This window comes from Camellia sinensis, chromosome 5 (assembly GCF_055761805.1).
Source record: "Camellia sinensis isolate YWXY chromosome 5, ASM5576180v1, whole genome shotgun sequence".
Lineage (NCBI taxonomy): Eukaryota > Viridiplantae > Streptophyta > Magnoliopsida > Ericales > Theaceae > Camellia > Camellia sinensis.
The window spans coordinates 204,988,877-205,002,366 of record NC_138965.1 but is presented as its reverse complement, the minus strand read 5'-3'; the positions used below and the strand labels follow the sequence as shown (position 1 = coordinate 205,002,366).

Below are 13,490 nucleotides of genomic sequence, written 5' to 3'. Positions count from 1 at the left end.
TAATTAAAATTATAATTTATTTTAAATTAAAATTAACATTATTTTTTTTATAACACATATCATGCAATGAGTTATAATCAAGTAATAATTTATATATTATAGAATTTTTCGTTGTTTTATCTTTTTCAAATTTTTTTTTTTTGAAGCAAGTGAAATTCATGATTTTTAGTATATTTGATTAATACAAATAAGGATTTGATTTTAAATTGAGAATACACCTTTTTTTATATAATTTTGAAGAAAATTATTTTTATGAGCTTTTTTACATAGAATCATACAGTGACAAAAATTTTCATCAACCACTAACAAATTTATTTATATTTAATTTTCAATTTTTAAAATTTTCTACGCATAAAATATTAAAACTCAAAATTAATTTTTTATTTTAAAAGTAAATTCCCCGCCACGGTCACGTGCATTATATGAAAGGAAAAGTCAACAAAAATACACGTCACTATTTAATGAGTTAATTGACTACTAAGCCACTAGCATGCATGATATGATATGGCAACTAACCTAATAAAACTTTTTAATTTGACTAAGGGTAGATTTGATAAATGTTTTTTAATAATTTTTTTTTTCAATTAGCTATAAAAAAAATCAAAAAAACTTTTAATTTTGAAGTCCTGCTATATTAGAAAGTCTCTAAAAAAATTGTAAAATAGAAAATGTCATGAAAGAGGAAAATTTAATTTTTCTTTAAATTCTTCTAGGTTAGAATGATGTGAAAAGAACAAACGTTTGAAACAAAGTAAATTTTTTCTTACTAAAAACAAAAATTCAGAAAAATTGATTTTTAAAATTTTTGTCAAATAGAATTCTAATTGATATTGAAAAAAGAAAAAAGATTTTGACCCACTATTCACCCATAATAACATCGTTAAATAATTGTGGTTTTCTTTGGTTTTGTATGGGAAGAAGCTGGTTGCAAGTCTTGGTGGTTAATAAAAAGGAGAGGTGAATTGCTTTGTTGGTTGATGGTGGTTGATATGTTTTGTTAGAATGTTATACTCAGCAGTGGACTAATTTGCTCAGTAATGGACTGTTACACTGGACTGCCATGCTTTTGGTTTATGGTTTGGGTCATAATCTGTTGGGTTGGTCTGGTTCTTAATTTGTTCTTTCTAGCTTTGTGGGTGAGTAGCTGCTGCTTTCTGTCATTGACCAGCAGTAGCAGCATTGTTTTGGTTAGAGAGCAGCAGCTGCAGCATTGACACTGGACGTGAGAGGTTGTCTGGCATAGGAGGTCTGCTGGAGTATAAAGATGATATAAGGTTGCAAACCTGTATGTTGTTATCTGATGCTGGTTTGCAGAGGTTGCCTCTATTGAAAAATTGCTTTTGCTGTTGAAAAATTGCCTTTGCTGAGTTCTGTTGCTTGTTATATTTGTTATGTTGTTCTGTTTTTTCTTCTTTTGGTTGTGCTTGATTGGCTTCTCACTAATCTTGAGTGTGGTACTAGCATATGATTGTGTTTCTTTTGCAATGCTAATCTAGTTGAGATTATTGAGGTTAGCTTTGATGCTTTGTGCTCACCCTTGATTTGTTGATGTATTTTGCATGTATTGTGTTTTTCATCAATAAATCTTTTATTTTGCTAATAAAAAAAAGTGTTAAATAATTGTGATTATAACAAATCAGACACAAAATCGAAAGTTAGGCTTTAAATAATTAAATTTGTGATAATTAAAAATTTGACTCATAATTGGCCATGTGATTATTGGTGGATTGGATGCTTTAAATCGAGATGGATTTCAAAGAATATAAAATGTGAGGTTAATGCGGAGTGATTATCATTATGTTTTTTTGTTATCGTGTGTGTGCGCGCGCGCTTGTTTTGTTGTTTATCAATTTGGTAGTTGGGTCCATAAGCCCAACTATTGAAATCTTAAGCCCAGTCCATGGGTAGTACATAAGCCCAAATCTTGAAATCTCAAGCCCAGTCAATGCGTAGTTCCCTCTCCCTTCATAAACAAAACAGGAAAAGTAATCCTATTGTTGCGTTTGGTTGGAAAATTTGGAGAGGAATTTAAAAAGAGAAAGGAAAAAAATATGTGAAATAAGTGAAATGTAAGTATATTTTACTTATATTTCACCTACTATTTTCATTTTGCTTTTCAAGTCACTCCTTAAATTCTCCAACCAAACATAATATAAGTAGAAAAATCATTCATGCTGTTTGGTTGGGGATTTGGAAAAGAATTTGAAAAGAGAAATATAAAAAGTGCGTGAAACTAAGTGAAATGTAAATATATTTTATTTATATTTCACTTACCTTTTATATATATATAATTTTTTATATATCTTTTAAAATCTCACAATCAAACACAATTCAGGAGAATAAACGTTGAGGACAGAAGAAAAAATTATTAGATATTTTTTAAATATGTTCAGTAGTATTTTGTTTATTTTATTTTTGGAAAAAAAAAAACGAAAATAAGAAAAGGATTCAGACTTGGGGAGCCTAGTGAAAATTTGAAAATCCATATAAATGAATTGCCTGCCATTTAAAATTCTCATTCCATAGTATTATGAAAACTTCAAGGACGAATCTGCAAATTTAGCTTCATCTGCCTGCCTTATCTCCTTCGTTCCTCCTCGGGGAGCCAGAGGCCATTACTACATTACAGTCACAGCTCTCTGTTTCTCTCTCTCAACAATAACAATGGTTTTGACGATGATGTCTATGTCTCTCGCTCAGTCTTCTCTCTCCTCTTTGTCTGTTTCACCGATGCTATTTTCATCTAAAACCCTACCTCGACCAACTCACGCTGTTTTTCTGAGTAGGCATAGCAAATTCTCTCTATCCCAATCGAATCGATACTTAAGGCTTCATACGAGTCCATCTTCAAGTAGAGGACGCCATTCAATATGCTTTTACAATCGCGATGAAGATAAATTTCAACATAAGGTTAGATTTTCCAATTTGTATATGAGTTCAAGTATTTTGCTTTTTCCTTCTTACTAACTTGTTCCGATTTTTAATTATGAAAACTTTCGACCTATTCTCTGTTTGGTTACTGACAAAACCGAGTATTCAATCACAGAAGAAAAGCAAATTAATGTACTGTATGAAATTTAATTTAGTATCAGGATACTAATTTCATTCCCTTTACTACAATGTTTCCATTAATGGCAATTATCAATATCTTAATCTTCTAAAATCGCATTAACTTCATACATTCGAACTTGTATACAACATTCCCAACTCAGTTGTGCACACAAGTTTAAAAATTAGCAGAGTTCAGTTTGACAGTGCTTCACTCAGTTATTCTAGCTTGGCTAGGCAAACAAAAAAAGGGTGGAAATGGCATTTAAGTGAAAACAATTCAAAATAATTGCACTCTCATGGAGGTGCAAGTCGGAGCTAGTAAGAGTTGTGTTGTGCCCTATGGACGTGAACTTATTTGCACCTCCATCAAAGTGTAATTATTTTGGTTGTTCCTATTTAAATGCACTTTTTCCTATACATATATATTCGTGTATGTATAAAGCTGCAAGTTAGGATTGGGCGTGATTCGTTGAACTCAGATTGAGTTTCTAATCGAGCTGATATTTGATCCAATCTTAGTAATGTTTAACATGGTAGTCTTTGGGAAGCCACGAGTTTGTTAAGTAGGGTTGGCATTTAGGTCCGAAGCTTTGATTAACTTAAAATTAAAATTGAACTTGTGTTGTTTTTTATTACATGGGCAATGTCAACTAGCATACAATTAAGTTGATTTTGAGCATGCTCAAATAGTTTGATTTGTCTTATTATAGCTCAACTATGGAAGATGTAATCTGATAGAAGATTGTCAAAGTTTGAACAGTTAAAAACTTTGTAAAATATGAAGTTTTTGTTGATTCAATCTTGAAATGGTCTTTCAGGAAAGTGAGTTGGCCTGGCCGATCCTGAAACGGTGGGATGTGCCTTGGAAGTGGCAAACAGTTTCCTTAACCTCACTTGCTTGTGGAATAAGGTGTCTTTTCTGTACTTCACAGCCCCTTTTTGAATCTTTAATATCAAATTAACTTTCCCAAGTTGATTGTGGGGGTGCATGTGTGCACTCGTGTGATGAAACACTGTTATGTTGGAAGAGTGTTTATGAATCTTGTAACTGTGATCGAGCCTCCTCTTCCTTCTCTCTTTTATCTCTTGTAGTCGTGGAGGTTTTCGTAGTTATCTATTTTTTAATTATGCTTTTCTTCTTTAGCTTTTTGTGTTTTTAAATTATGTCTAATTATTATCCAGGCAGTTTTGTTTTGACAGGGTTGATAGAGGCAGCAGCTATACCCTATCTAGGACTTCAAATTGGAGAACTGAGCTTGGATGAGAAAGCAGAAATACTATTTCTGGACCAGGGGTATGAATTACTCCTCTTTCTCTCTCTAAATTTCAAATAAGTCTGTAGTTCTAAGGTTTGTTCGGAAAATTTAAAGATTCTGAGACCCAAAATTAGATCTGTTGGGCCGGTTTTAGTGCGCCAAGATTGTTGTAATCATCTCTCTCTCTCTCTCTCTCTCTCTCTCTCTAAAAGTTTGGCACTATGTACTTATGATTCTCATGAAAACCTTCATTTTCATGTTTCACTAGTGTAAAATGTAAATTTCCTAATTAGACTCGGCCTAGTAAGCCATTGCCTTTGAAATGAAAAAATCCTTAATTATTTTATATTGTTGGACTTCTAAATCATATAATGTGTCTAACTTCATTTGTCTGATTATTTTGCAGCATTACGACTGCAGTTGTATTAGTTGTTTTGTATAGTCTCACCAACACGTTCCAACCTCGTCCCGATGACTTGTTTCGTTATGGTAACAGTAATACAAAAACTTATTTATCACTTTATTTTGGACTGTGTACAACTTCTATTATATTTTAGTGTTTGGTGATACTTGTTAAAAAAATACTGTATTATTGATTGATATCTTACAAGATAGATGTAGATTGATGTATAAATTACAGATGGTGTAAATTACAGATGGTGAGGTACTCATTATATAGGAGAAGATTGGGGAGTAGGTGAGTGTGTGTGGTAGGTGAGTTGAGTGGAGGTGGTAGGTGATGATATATTTTAACAGCCCCCCGCAAACTCAAGGAGGATAGAAACTAACCAACTTGAGTTTGGAGAGAGGAGCAAAACAAGAAAATACATAAAAATAAAAAAAGATAGGAGACACTGTATGGTCGTGTCAGACCGTTGGTGAAGACACTGTATGGGGTGTCATAACGTTGTAGAGGACACTGTATGGTGGTGTCAGACCGATGTAGAAGACAGTTTATGGGGTCATGTCGGACCGTTGTAGAAGACAGTTTATGGGGTCATGTCGGACCGTTGTAGAAGACAGTTTATGGGGTCATGTCGGACCGTTGTAGAAGACAATGTTGTGACAGTTTACGGAGTCTTGCTGGACCCTTGTAGAAACTAACCGGAATCAATGTCGGGACAGTTTACAGAGTCTTGTCGGACCCATAAAGGAGCTAACCGGAATCAATGTCGGGACAGTTTACAGAGTCTTGTCGGACCCATAAAGGAGCTAACCGGAATCAATGTCGGGACAGTTTACAGAGTCTTGTCGGACCCTTAAAAGGAGCTAACCGGAATCAATGTCGGGACAGTTTACAGAGTCTTGTCGGACCCTTGTAAAAGTTGCACCCTCAAAAGGTGTGCCCAATTTTTCAAAAGGCGTGCCATCAAAAGGCGTGCCCACTTTATCAAAAGATGTGCCATGAAAAGGCGTGCCAGTGTGTCGGGCGGCAAGAGGCGCGCGATGCGCGTGGCTGCCTCGGCTATTTAACCATGACAGAGCCTGAGGCCGAGGCAGAAGCAAAAAAACTGCGAAATCCTCTGTAAAACTCTTCGTTGTGCTGAGAGAGAGAGGCTGTAACACTGTTGTGCTGAGAGAGAAACTCTGTAATACGCTGTAACACTCTGTTGCCCAGAAAAATGGCCTCGTCCTCGTCTTCCCGTGGACTGCTCACCCTCTTTCCCGACCTCAACGAGTCAACGAGAGAGAGAACTGGTGCGGTGGCACTGGAACCTCAACCAAACACCGCTGGGTATACGCCGTTGAACTTTCCGATGCGGTCTGTGGAGCAAAGAATGGCAGGGCAGTCAGATGTTGAAGCCAATCAACATACACTGAAGTCATGTGTGGAAACCATGACTGCGGTTACAAATTTGTCGAACCGGCTGCAGAGTAGAACAAATGAGGTGCAGTATTTGAACGGCCAACTGGCTCTGCTCCAACGCATGTATAAGGATGCGCGAGCAGAGATAAGTGTGCTGAAGGCAGAAAATAAGGAGCTGAAGCGGAAGGCCACTGTGATGTTCCGATTTGGAGGGCCGCCATTTGCTGCAGTGGAGGAATATGGGGGACTGAACGTGCTCGGTGGACAAGGAAACACGGAGGCAACACCGTCAAGGACCGCCCAGGACGGAGGCAAAAAGAAGAGACCGGCGGCAGAGTAGGGCGGTGGGTGGCCGTCTGCAGAAAAGAAAACAAATCTTTGGGTGTTGTGTTTTGTTGTTTTGTTGTTTTGTTTTTTTTTTTGTTTTTTTGTTTTTTTGTTTTTTTTGTTTTTTTTGTTTTTTGTGTAAAATTGGGATCGGGGTTGATCCCTGAAATGAAAAAAAAATGACAAGGTTGTGGAATGTTGTTGGTGTTATGTGGTGTTGTGGGTTTGGTTAAGAATAAAAGAAAATAAAAACAATAGATAAAGAAAATACATAAAAATATTTGTGGATGGAAAAAGAAAGATAAAAAAATAAAAGAAAATAAAATAAAATTAAAAGAGGGATAGAGGAAATATATTATAATAAAAAAATAAAAGAAAAGTGCCCATGGTTGTGGTTGTATGATTGTGAATTCTGAGTGTGTGCATAAAAATAATAAAAAGAATAAGTGGAGAGAGGGTTGTATGTGTAAATAAAAGAAGGATGGTGTGGGGAATATTCCCTGTTGAGGCGCACCAAGCCCGAGCCTTTTCTTTTTTTTTCTTTTTTTTTGTCAGAAACCACTCGATGATGTCCACCATCCACATTGTTTTATTTATTTATTTTTTATTATTATTATTATTATTATTTTTTTTTATTTGGTGGTGTCAGAAACCACTCGATTATGGCCACCATCCACATCCATCGTGTCCTCCAATCTCCGTTCCCTGTATTCAATATATTCTCCAGTAGTGGAGATTTGTAGAGCGACACTGACCATGTTCTTGGCTACTGCCTATGACAAGGTGTCTGAAGCTTGGACCAGATCGTCACCAACCTCATCAGAGCGAAGAAGATTTCGGATTCGATTGGGGTTGGATTTTCGCCGCCGCAGAGCTCGACGAAGCGAGGGTAGATTGAAGGGCCGGCCTTGAAGGCGAGTTGTTGGTAGAGAATGCTTTTGGGCAAGGAATGGAGGGTGCGAGAAGGGTTGCCTGACCGTGTGCGATGATCTCGGCCGTTGATGTCAAAACTCCATCGATGGCGTGCCCTAGCGATCCATGAGCCACCGACGCGCCGACCGCGATCGACGACGGGAGAGCCTTCACGGCGCGGCTGGCGACCTCGCGAAACACCGCTGTGTCCTGCTGAAGACCAGACCCGAATACCTTGAGATCGCGACGATAGGGCTCGATGACCGACGCGGATCTGGTAGCGAAGGTCTTGATCAGACCTCCGAAGCGCATTTGGGTGGGTTATCGGGTAGCGGAGGACTATGTTACATGGACTCTTCAAATTAAATCAAATACCCGTGTCGGACACCCGACACTCGGACAAGGGTATGGGATATGTGTCGGATACTTTTCAACGGATACTTCTTATATAATTGTATATAACACTATTATTATATGTATATATTGTTATATAATTGCTATAAATGTCATTTTGACACTATAAGTTACATATAATACCATTTTATCTCACATATTAGATTAAAAATATAAAAATATGACATTTTTTTGCCGAGTCCGCGTATCCTTAAATTTATGATTTGATGAGTCCGACCTCTAGATACATACCCGCACCCGACACCCGTATCCGAGTCCATGTAACATAGGCGGAGGATCCGATTCCTCTGCTAAATGGATCTGAAGAAATTCATGAATGAGACGATGAATTAGGGTTAGGGTTTCTATGAGATCTTCTTCGGGGTTGGTATGAGAGAGATTGCGATTGAGAAGTGGATTCATGGTGAGACTGAGATTGAGGTTGGGTCTGGGTTTGAATTTGAGTTTGCTCACCCATGGAGGATAGTTTCCGGAGTTGGCAGCCATTGTAAAGGCAGAGAAGAGCTTAATTATGGAAGAAGGTATGTGTAGAAAAACAAACAGACTAGGTTGAGGTCCGGCGGGCGGCAAAGGTGAGGTTGCCGCCCGCCGGGGAAGCGAAAATAGTAGGTTCTAAACCTGCTCTGATACCATGTTAAAAAAATACTGTATTATTGATTGATATCTTACAAGATAGATGTAGATTGATGTATAAATTACAGATGGTGTAAATTACAGATGGTGAGGTACTCATTATATAGGAGAAGATTGGGGAGTAGGTGAGTGTGTGTGGTAGGTGAGTTGAGTGGAGGTGGTAGGTGATGATATATTTTAACAATACTCAAATCTAAACTTACCACCTGCTTCTGTTATTTGAAAGTCCACATTCATACATATAATGGTATAATTCTGTCTAAAGAAACAATGTTTGATGAGTATTGCCACGAAGATGCAAAATTTATATTTTGAAGTGCAATCCTGGCAAATGATGTGTTTCTATTAGTCATTCTCTGCACCTTGGATCTACAGCCAATTTGTTAATTTATTATATTAACAATGTTTCAGATTTGAGGGAACCTTTCGATCTACAGAAAGGATGGCTCTCGTGGGCAGCAATTGGTCTTGTTGGAGCCCTAATAGCTATTGCATTGACTGGAGCTGCCCTCTCCTTGTTTGGTGGTGAGGACCCACAAAGAGAGGTCAGAAGTTGATTTGTAATAATTTGACACACGCACATATGCACACATTTACATGAACTTTTTAAGATGGAGTGTACATTTCATATGATTTTCTGGTTGTGATTAGTCATTTTACCTGTGATAGCTGGATTAGATATTCGAAATCAGATCCTCTATAGTGATTTTTGGTAAGGTGATCTTAGAGTGATTTTCTGAATGGTTGAGATTTAATTGTACAGAAGTTGAGGGTACAATAGAACAAAAGTTGAGGATACAATGTTACTGATAATCACTTTAAAAAAAATCTCAGCCATTCAAAAAATAACTCTAAGATCACTCTACGAAAAATCACTCTAGAGGAGCCAATTGCTCATTCATTCTTGATTGCAATAGCTAATAAGGAACTTCCAAGTTCCATGGACCTACTTCTTAAGTCATTTATTAGAGTGATGCTCAATTCTCAAATCTCTCTGTGTGCATGTGTGTGTGCGGTCTGTTGACTTTGACTAAGCTAACTCTAATTATCTAGTTAATATTATGCATTTTTTAGTCTTTGATCTAATTGATTCTGTTTTCTACGTTAATTAAGAAAAGAATGGTGGCTGGTTTTTTGTTCTATTATACATCTGATTTTGGATTTTTGTAGCTTTTATGTGCTTGTACTGCATAACCAATCATTCGTTAGTATTTGCAACTTGATTTCAGACTGATGCTCTAGTTCGCTTGCTTCCATTGATTGGATCCTCAAGTATCAGGTATTTTAAAGGTTTTTTTTTTTTTTTTTTTTTTTTTTTTCATATACATCTATCTTTTGTTAAATTGAAAAACAACTGCACATAGTTAATCTGTAGACATTTGGTGTAGTACTTCCTTTGATTGGGTTGTGACTTGTAAGTACTAAAAATCTAGTTAATCATCCCCATTTCTCTTGTAGCACTGTCTGTCTGCTTGGCATCACGGGTGTCCTTGCTCCACTCCTTGAGGAGACTTTGTTTCGAGGTTTTCTTATGGTGTCCCTTACCAAGTGGTATGGCTTCTTTTTTATATTTAAGTATGAAATTTCCATTTCTTGTTGCATTCTGTATCCTATTGATGTCCATCAAACATCCTATTTGGTCTAAGAAATTAGAAACCTAGGCCCTTGGTTTTTCCTTTTCAATTTAAGTTAATTAAAGTTAGTCAACGTGATGCTTAAATTAAGTTACTGAGATGTTATGCGGGTTGACTGCCCCAATATGTGAAAGCTGACTTTCAAATTCTTTTGGTGAAGATTTCAAGCCAAGAGAATCATTTTTATTTTCACTTGTTTTAAAAATAATATAAAATTTTAATTCGTATTTGTGTACTTATACTGTCACCCAACCTTACATATATATGACCACTTTTTAGTTTTTATTTGCACAATGTGGTTGCACTTAGGCCAAAACTTTCTTTTCATGTTTGTTAGGGGTGTAAATTTGGCCTGGCCCGGCCCGGCTCATGTTGGGTTGCGCGGGGTCCCACCAAATTTCGGGCCTCCGCCAAATTTCGGGCCTGGCTGGGCCGGCCCACGGGTTAGAAACTAGGCCTAGGGAGTGTTCGGTCCTTGGGCTGGCTGGCAGGCTTGGGCTTGGGCTCAGCTTGACCCTTTTTTTGTTTTTTAAATATTTTTTCATCAATATTTTTTTTTTTATACTAAAAATGACATTAGACCTCGAGCGGGTCAGGTCTCGAACTGGGCCTTGAGTGAGTTGATGGGCCAGGCCACAGGCCGGGCTGTAAAACAGACGGCGTAGGCCCAGAGTCTCGGACTGGGCTTGGGCCCAGGCTTGACCTGGCCCACCCGAGCCGCAGGTAGCCGACGGGCATGCAGGGGACCAATTTTACACCCCTAGTGTTTGTCAACTTAAATTTATGCCATTACACCAAAAAGAAAATGGGTTGAATTGCAAGAAAAAATGTCTTGCTTATGACAAACATTCAACTTCAGCTTAGATAAAGTTGAATAATGAGAAAGGGTTCATAGAGTTAAGCTGCAAATAGCATACACAAGGCTTCTTAGTTTGAAGTTTGTTTATTGGCTGCGCTTGTGCACACATATACACACACACACAGAGACAGCACACGACCGACAACTGCCTGTTATATTTGCTCCTCGTGCTTATTCCCTTTTTTTTTTTTCCGTTGGTAAATTGCAAAAAGCTCTCATGATTTACCAAATTTTCTCTGCAGGTTGCCAACTCCAGTTTCTGTTCTCATTAGTGCTGCAGTATTTGCAGTCGCACATCTCACTCCTGGACAGTTTCCCCAGCTGTTTGTGTTAGGTATTGTTTCTATATTTTGTAAAGTTGACCTAAATTGAGGAAACAAAATGATCACTCAAAAAAGCCAGAAAATACAGATCCTCAAAAAAAATTGGAATATGGGAAATGGGACAATATGTTGTCTGACTAACAATTGGTCTGATTTACTGAATTTCTCAGACATTTGCTGTAAATTTTGTCTCAACATTTTTGTAAAAAGTTCAATTTTGGATGGCTGACCAACATGTACTATAATATTAAACTCAAATATTAAACAATCTTTTAATGCATTATGGAAATGGAAAGCTGAGTATCAGCAGCACAGTGATTTGTGTTTAGCTGAAACTTTGGGGGCTTCCAATGTGCTGTTATAATTTTTGTACTGCTTCAAAGAAACTAACAGAATTTAATATACAATTAGGGATTGCTTTGGGATTTTCGTATGCTCAAACACGTAACCTTCTCGCTCCCATCACTATACATGCTCTCTGGAACTCTGGAGTGATCTTGCTTCTCACCTTTCTTCAGGTAAATTGTCTCTGCTGACGGATTTATATTTTCTTGGAATTTCCCACATTTAGTTTGCATATTTTCTTCCCCATAATTCTATATCTTCATTTTGTGATGAAATTATTGGCTTCATCGGTTCATCCCATGACATTACGGGCTCTTTCGTAAATTGTAATTATGCATTTATACTGTGACCATTAATTCTTTGCTTGCTGATTTCTCATTCTTTGTTCACAGATGTATAATACTTGTTAAACTCATTAAATATCTAATATCTGGCATTCCTTCTATGTTGTGGCATATTTCTTAGAGATCCTATGGCGTAGCTAATGAGATGCCATTGGAGATTTATAGCTAGAAAATTGTGCAGGCTCTGGCTGTGAAATTAAAGTAATTATTGTTTAGCATCTCTGATTGTTTAGCATCTCTGTCTCTCTCCAACAATGCAGATATACTACTAGTGGTTTGCAAGAGAGTCATAGAGCTTGTTGGATTCGAGTTTTGTAGCTCTTTATTTCTAAATGCATTAGTTTATGCTGAAACAAAGCTTGTAAAAAGTGCTCATCGTGTTGATTTTAAGTTGTAATCATGTATAATTTGGATCCTCGAGAACTAGACCTGGTATGATTCAATCCTTGGGCAAATAATTGTGAACTTCTCATAATTGGAAATTTACATTGCTTATTAAGTTTTGGTGGCAAGTACTGAGAATTGCTTTTCCTGGCTGTTTGTTTGTAGGTCCAAGGGTATGATATCAGGGAATTGCTGCAGGCCTCTTCATAGAGATTGTGCGCATTTCTTTCGTTCTGACAGTATGGGGCGGTGCTTGGTTGAATGCTTCAGTTTACTCGTTGTTCAATTTATCTTTATTGTAATTTTGAATTTTTATTCAGTTTTATTTTACTAGAAATTAAAAGGGATTTGATTGTGTAAAGGTTAGTCTAATCCACCTATATTAGTCAGGAGACAAAAAAGAATCTGCTATGCGCATGTGCATCTTTACATGTGCTTGATTCATGGCTACGTATAGAGTCATGTTTTGTGATGACTTCTGGAGTTGGATTAATTGTTATCATATTTTATGAGGGAGGCTTCAAAGTGGGAGCACCGAAATTCACCCCAATAATATTGTTGGGCATCCACCATTTCTTGGATTTTATTTTTAACCCCATTATACCCCTATCTAAATTACCGTTCGTATGCCAGTGAATAAATTCGAATTTTTAACTTCCTATTATGGTTGAAAATGTGCTGAGTTGAGTTGAGTTTTAGGGTTGAGTTTAGCTTGTTAAATAGTTGAGAAACTTGAACTTGGTTCGAGTTAACTTGATTATATAAATGAATCAAAATAAAAAAAATTAATATGAATTATAAAATATTAGAAAATTACGAGTAAAATATACAAATATTCATATTAATAATAAGTTTTATCAATCAAATATGTAAGCTTACACAAATGTCAAGTATAAATAGAGAAATAAAATAAATTAACAAAAAAATATTTAATATATTATTAAATAAATATTAATTTATATTCTTCATGTTCACAAATTTTATCAATGTGAGCTTGGATTAACTCAAGTTTGATTTAATACTAAACAAACTTGAAAATTGAATTATAACTTGTTCATTTAAAAATATAAGTCGAGTTTAAATAAATGTTTAACAAATTGAATTTAAACTGTTCATAAGCAGGTCAGTTATTTTGCAGTCTTAGTTTCTACTTAGATACAAAGTTCTAACCAACAATTGCCTAGTTGGTTTTCATCATTCT

At 36.5% G+C, this 13,490-nt stretch overlaps 1 protein-coding gene across 2 annotated transcripts; it reads left to right on the top strand.

Annotated features, from left to right (window-relative positions):
- Window positions 1-2,517: 2,517 nt before the first annotated feature.
- LOC114264485 (CAAX amino terminal protease family protein) lies at window positions 2,518-12,839 on the top strand. 2 transcript variants are annotated; one of them, XM_028205104.2, is made up of 10 exons: window positions 2,518-2,910; window positions 3,870-3,961; window positions 4,238-4,345; window positions 4,714-4,796; window positions 8,812-8,945; window positions 9,630-9,679; window positions 9,859-9,951; window positions 11,136-11,227; window positions 11,628-11,734; window positions 12,455-12,839. In XM_028205104.2, exons 1-10 carry the CDS (start codon window positions 2,665-2,667, stop codon window positions 12,497-12,499), a joined length of 1,050 nt encoding a protein of 349 aa, XP_028060905.1. In that variant the 5' UTR covers window positions 2,518-2,664; the 3' UTR covers window positions 12,500-12,839. The 2 variants fall into 2 exon arrangements, with proteins under 2 accessions (XP_028060905.1, XP_082727400.1); XM_082871274.1 differs by lacking the exon at window positions 12,455-12,839 and adding an exon at window positions 12,166-12,337.
- Window positions 12,840-13,490: the final 651 nt, after the last annotated feature.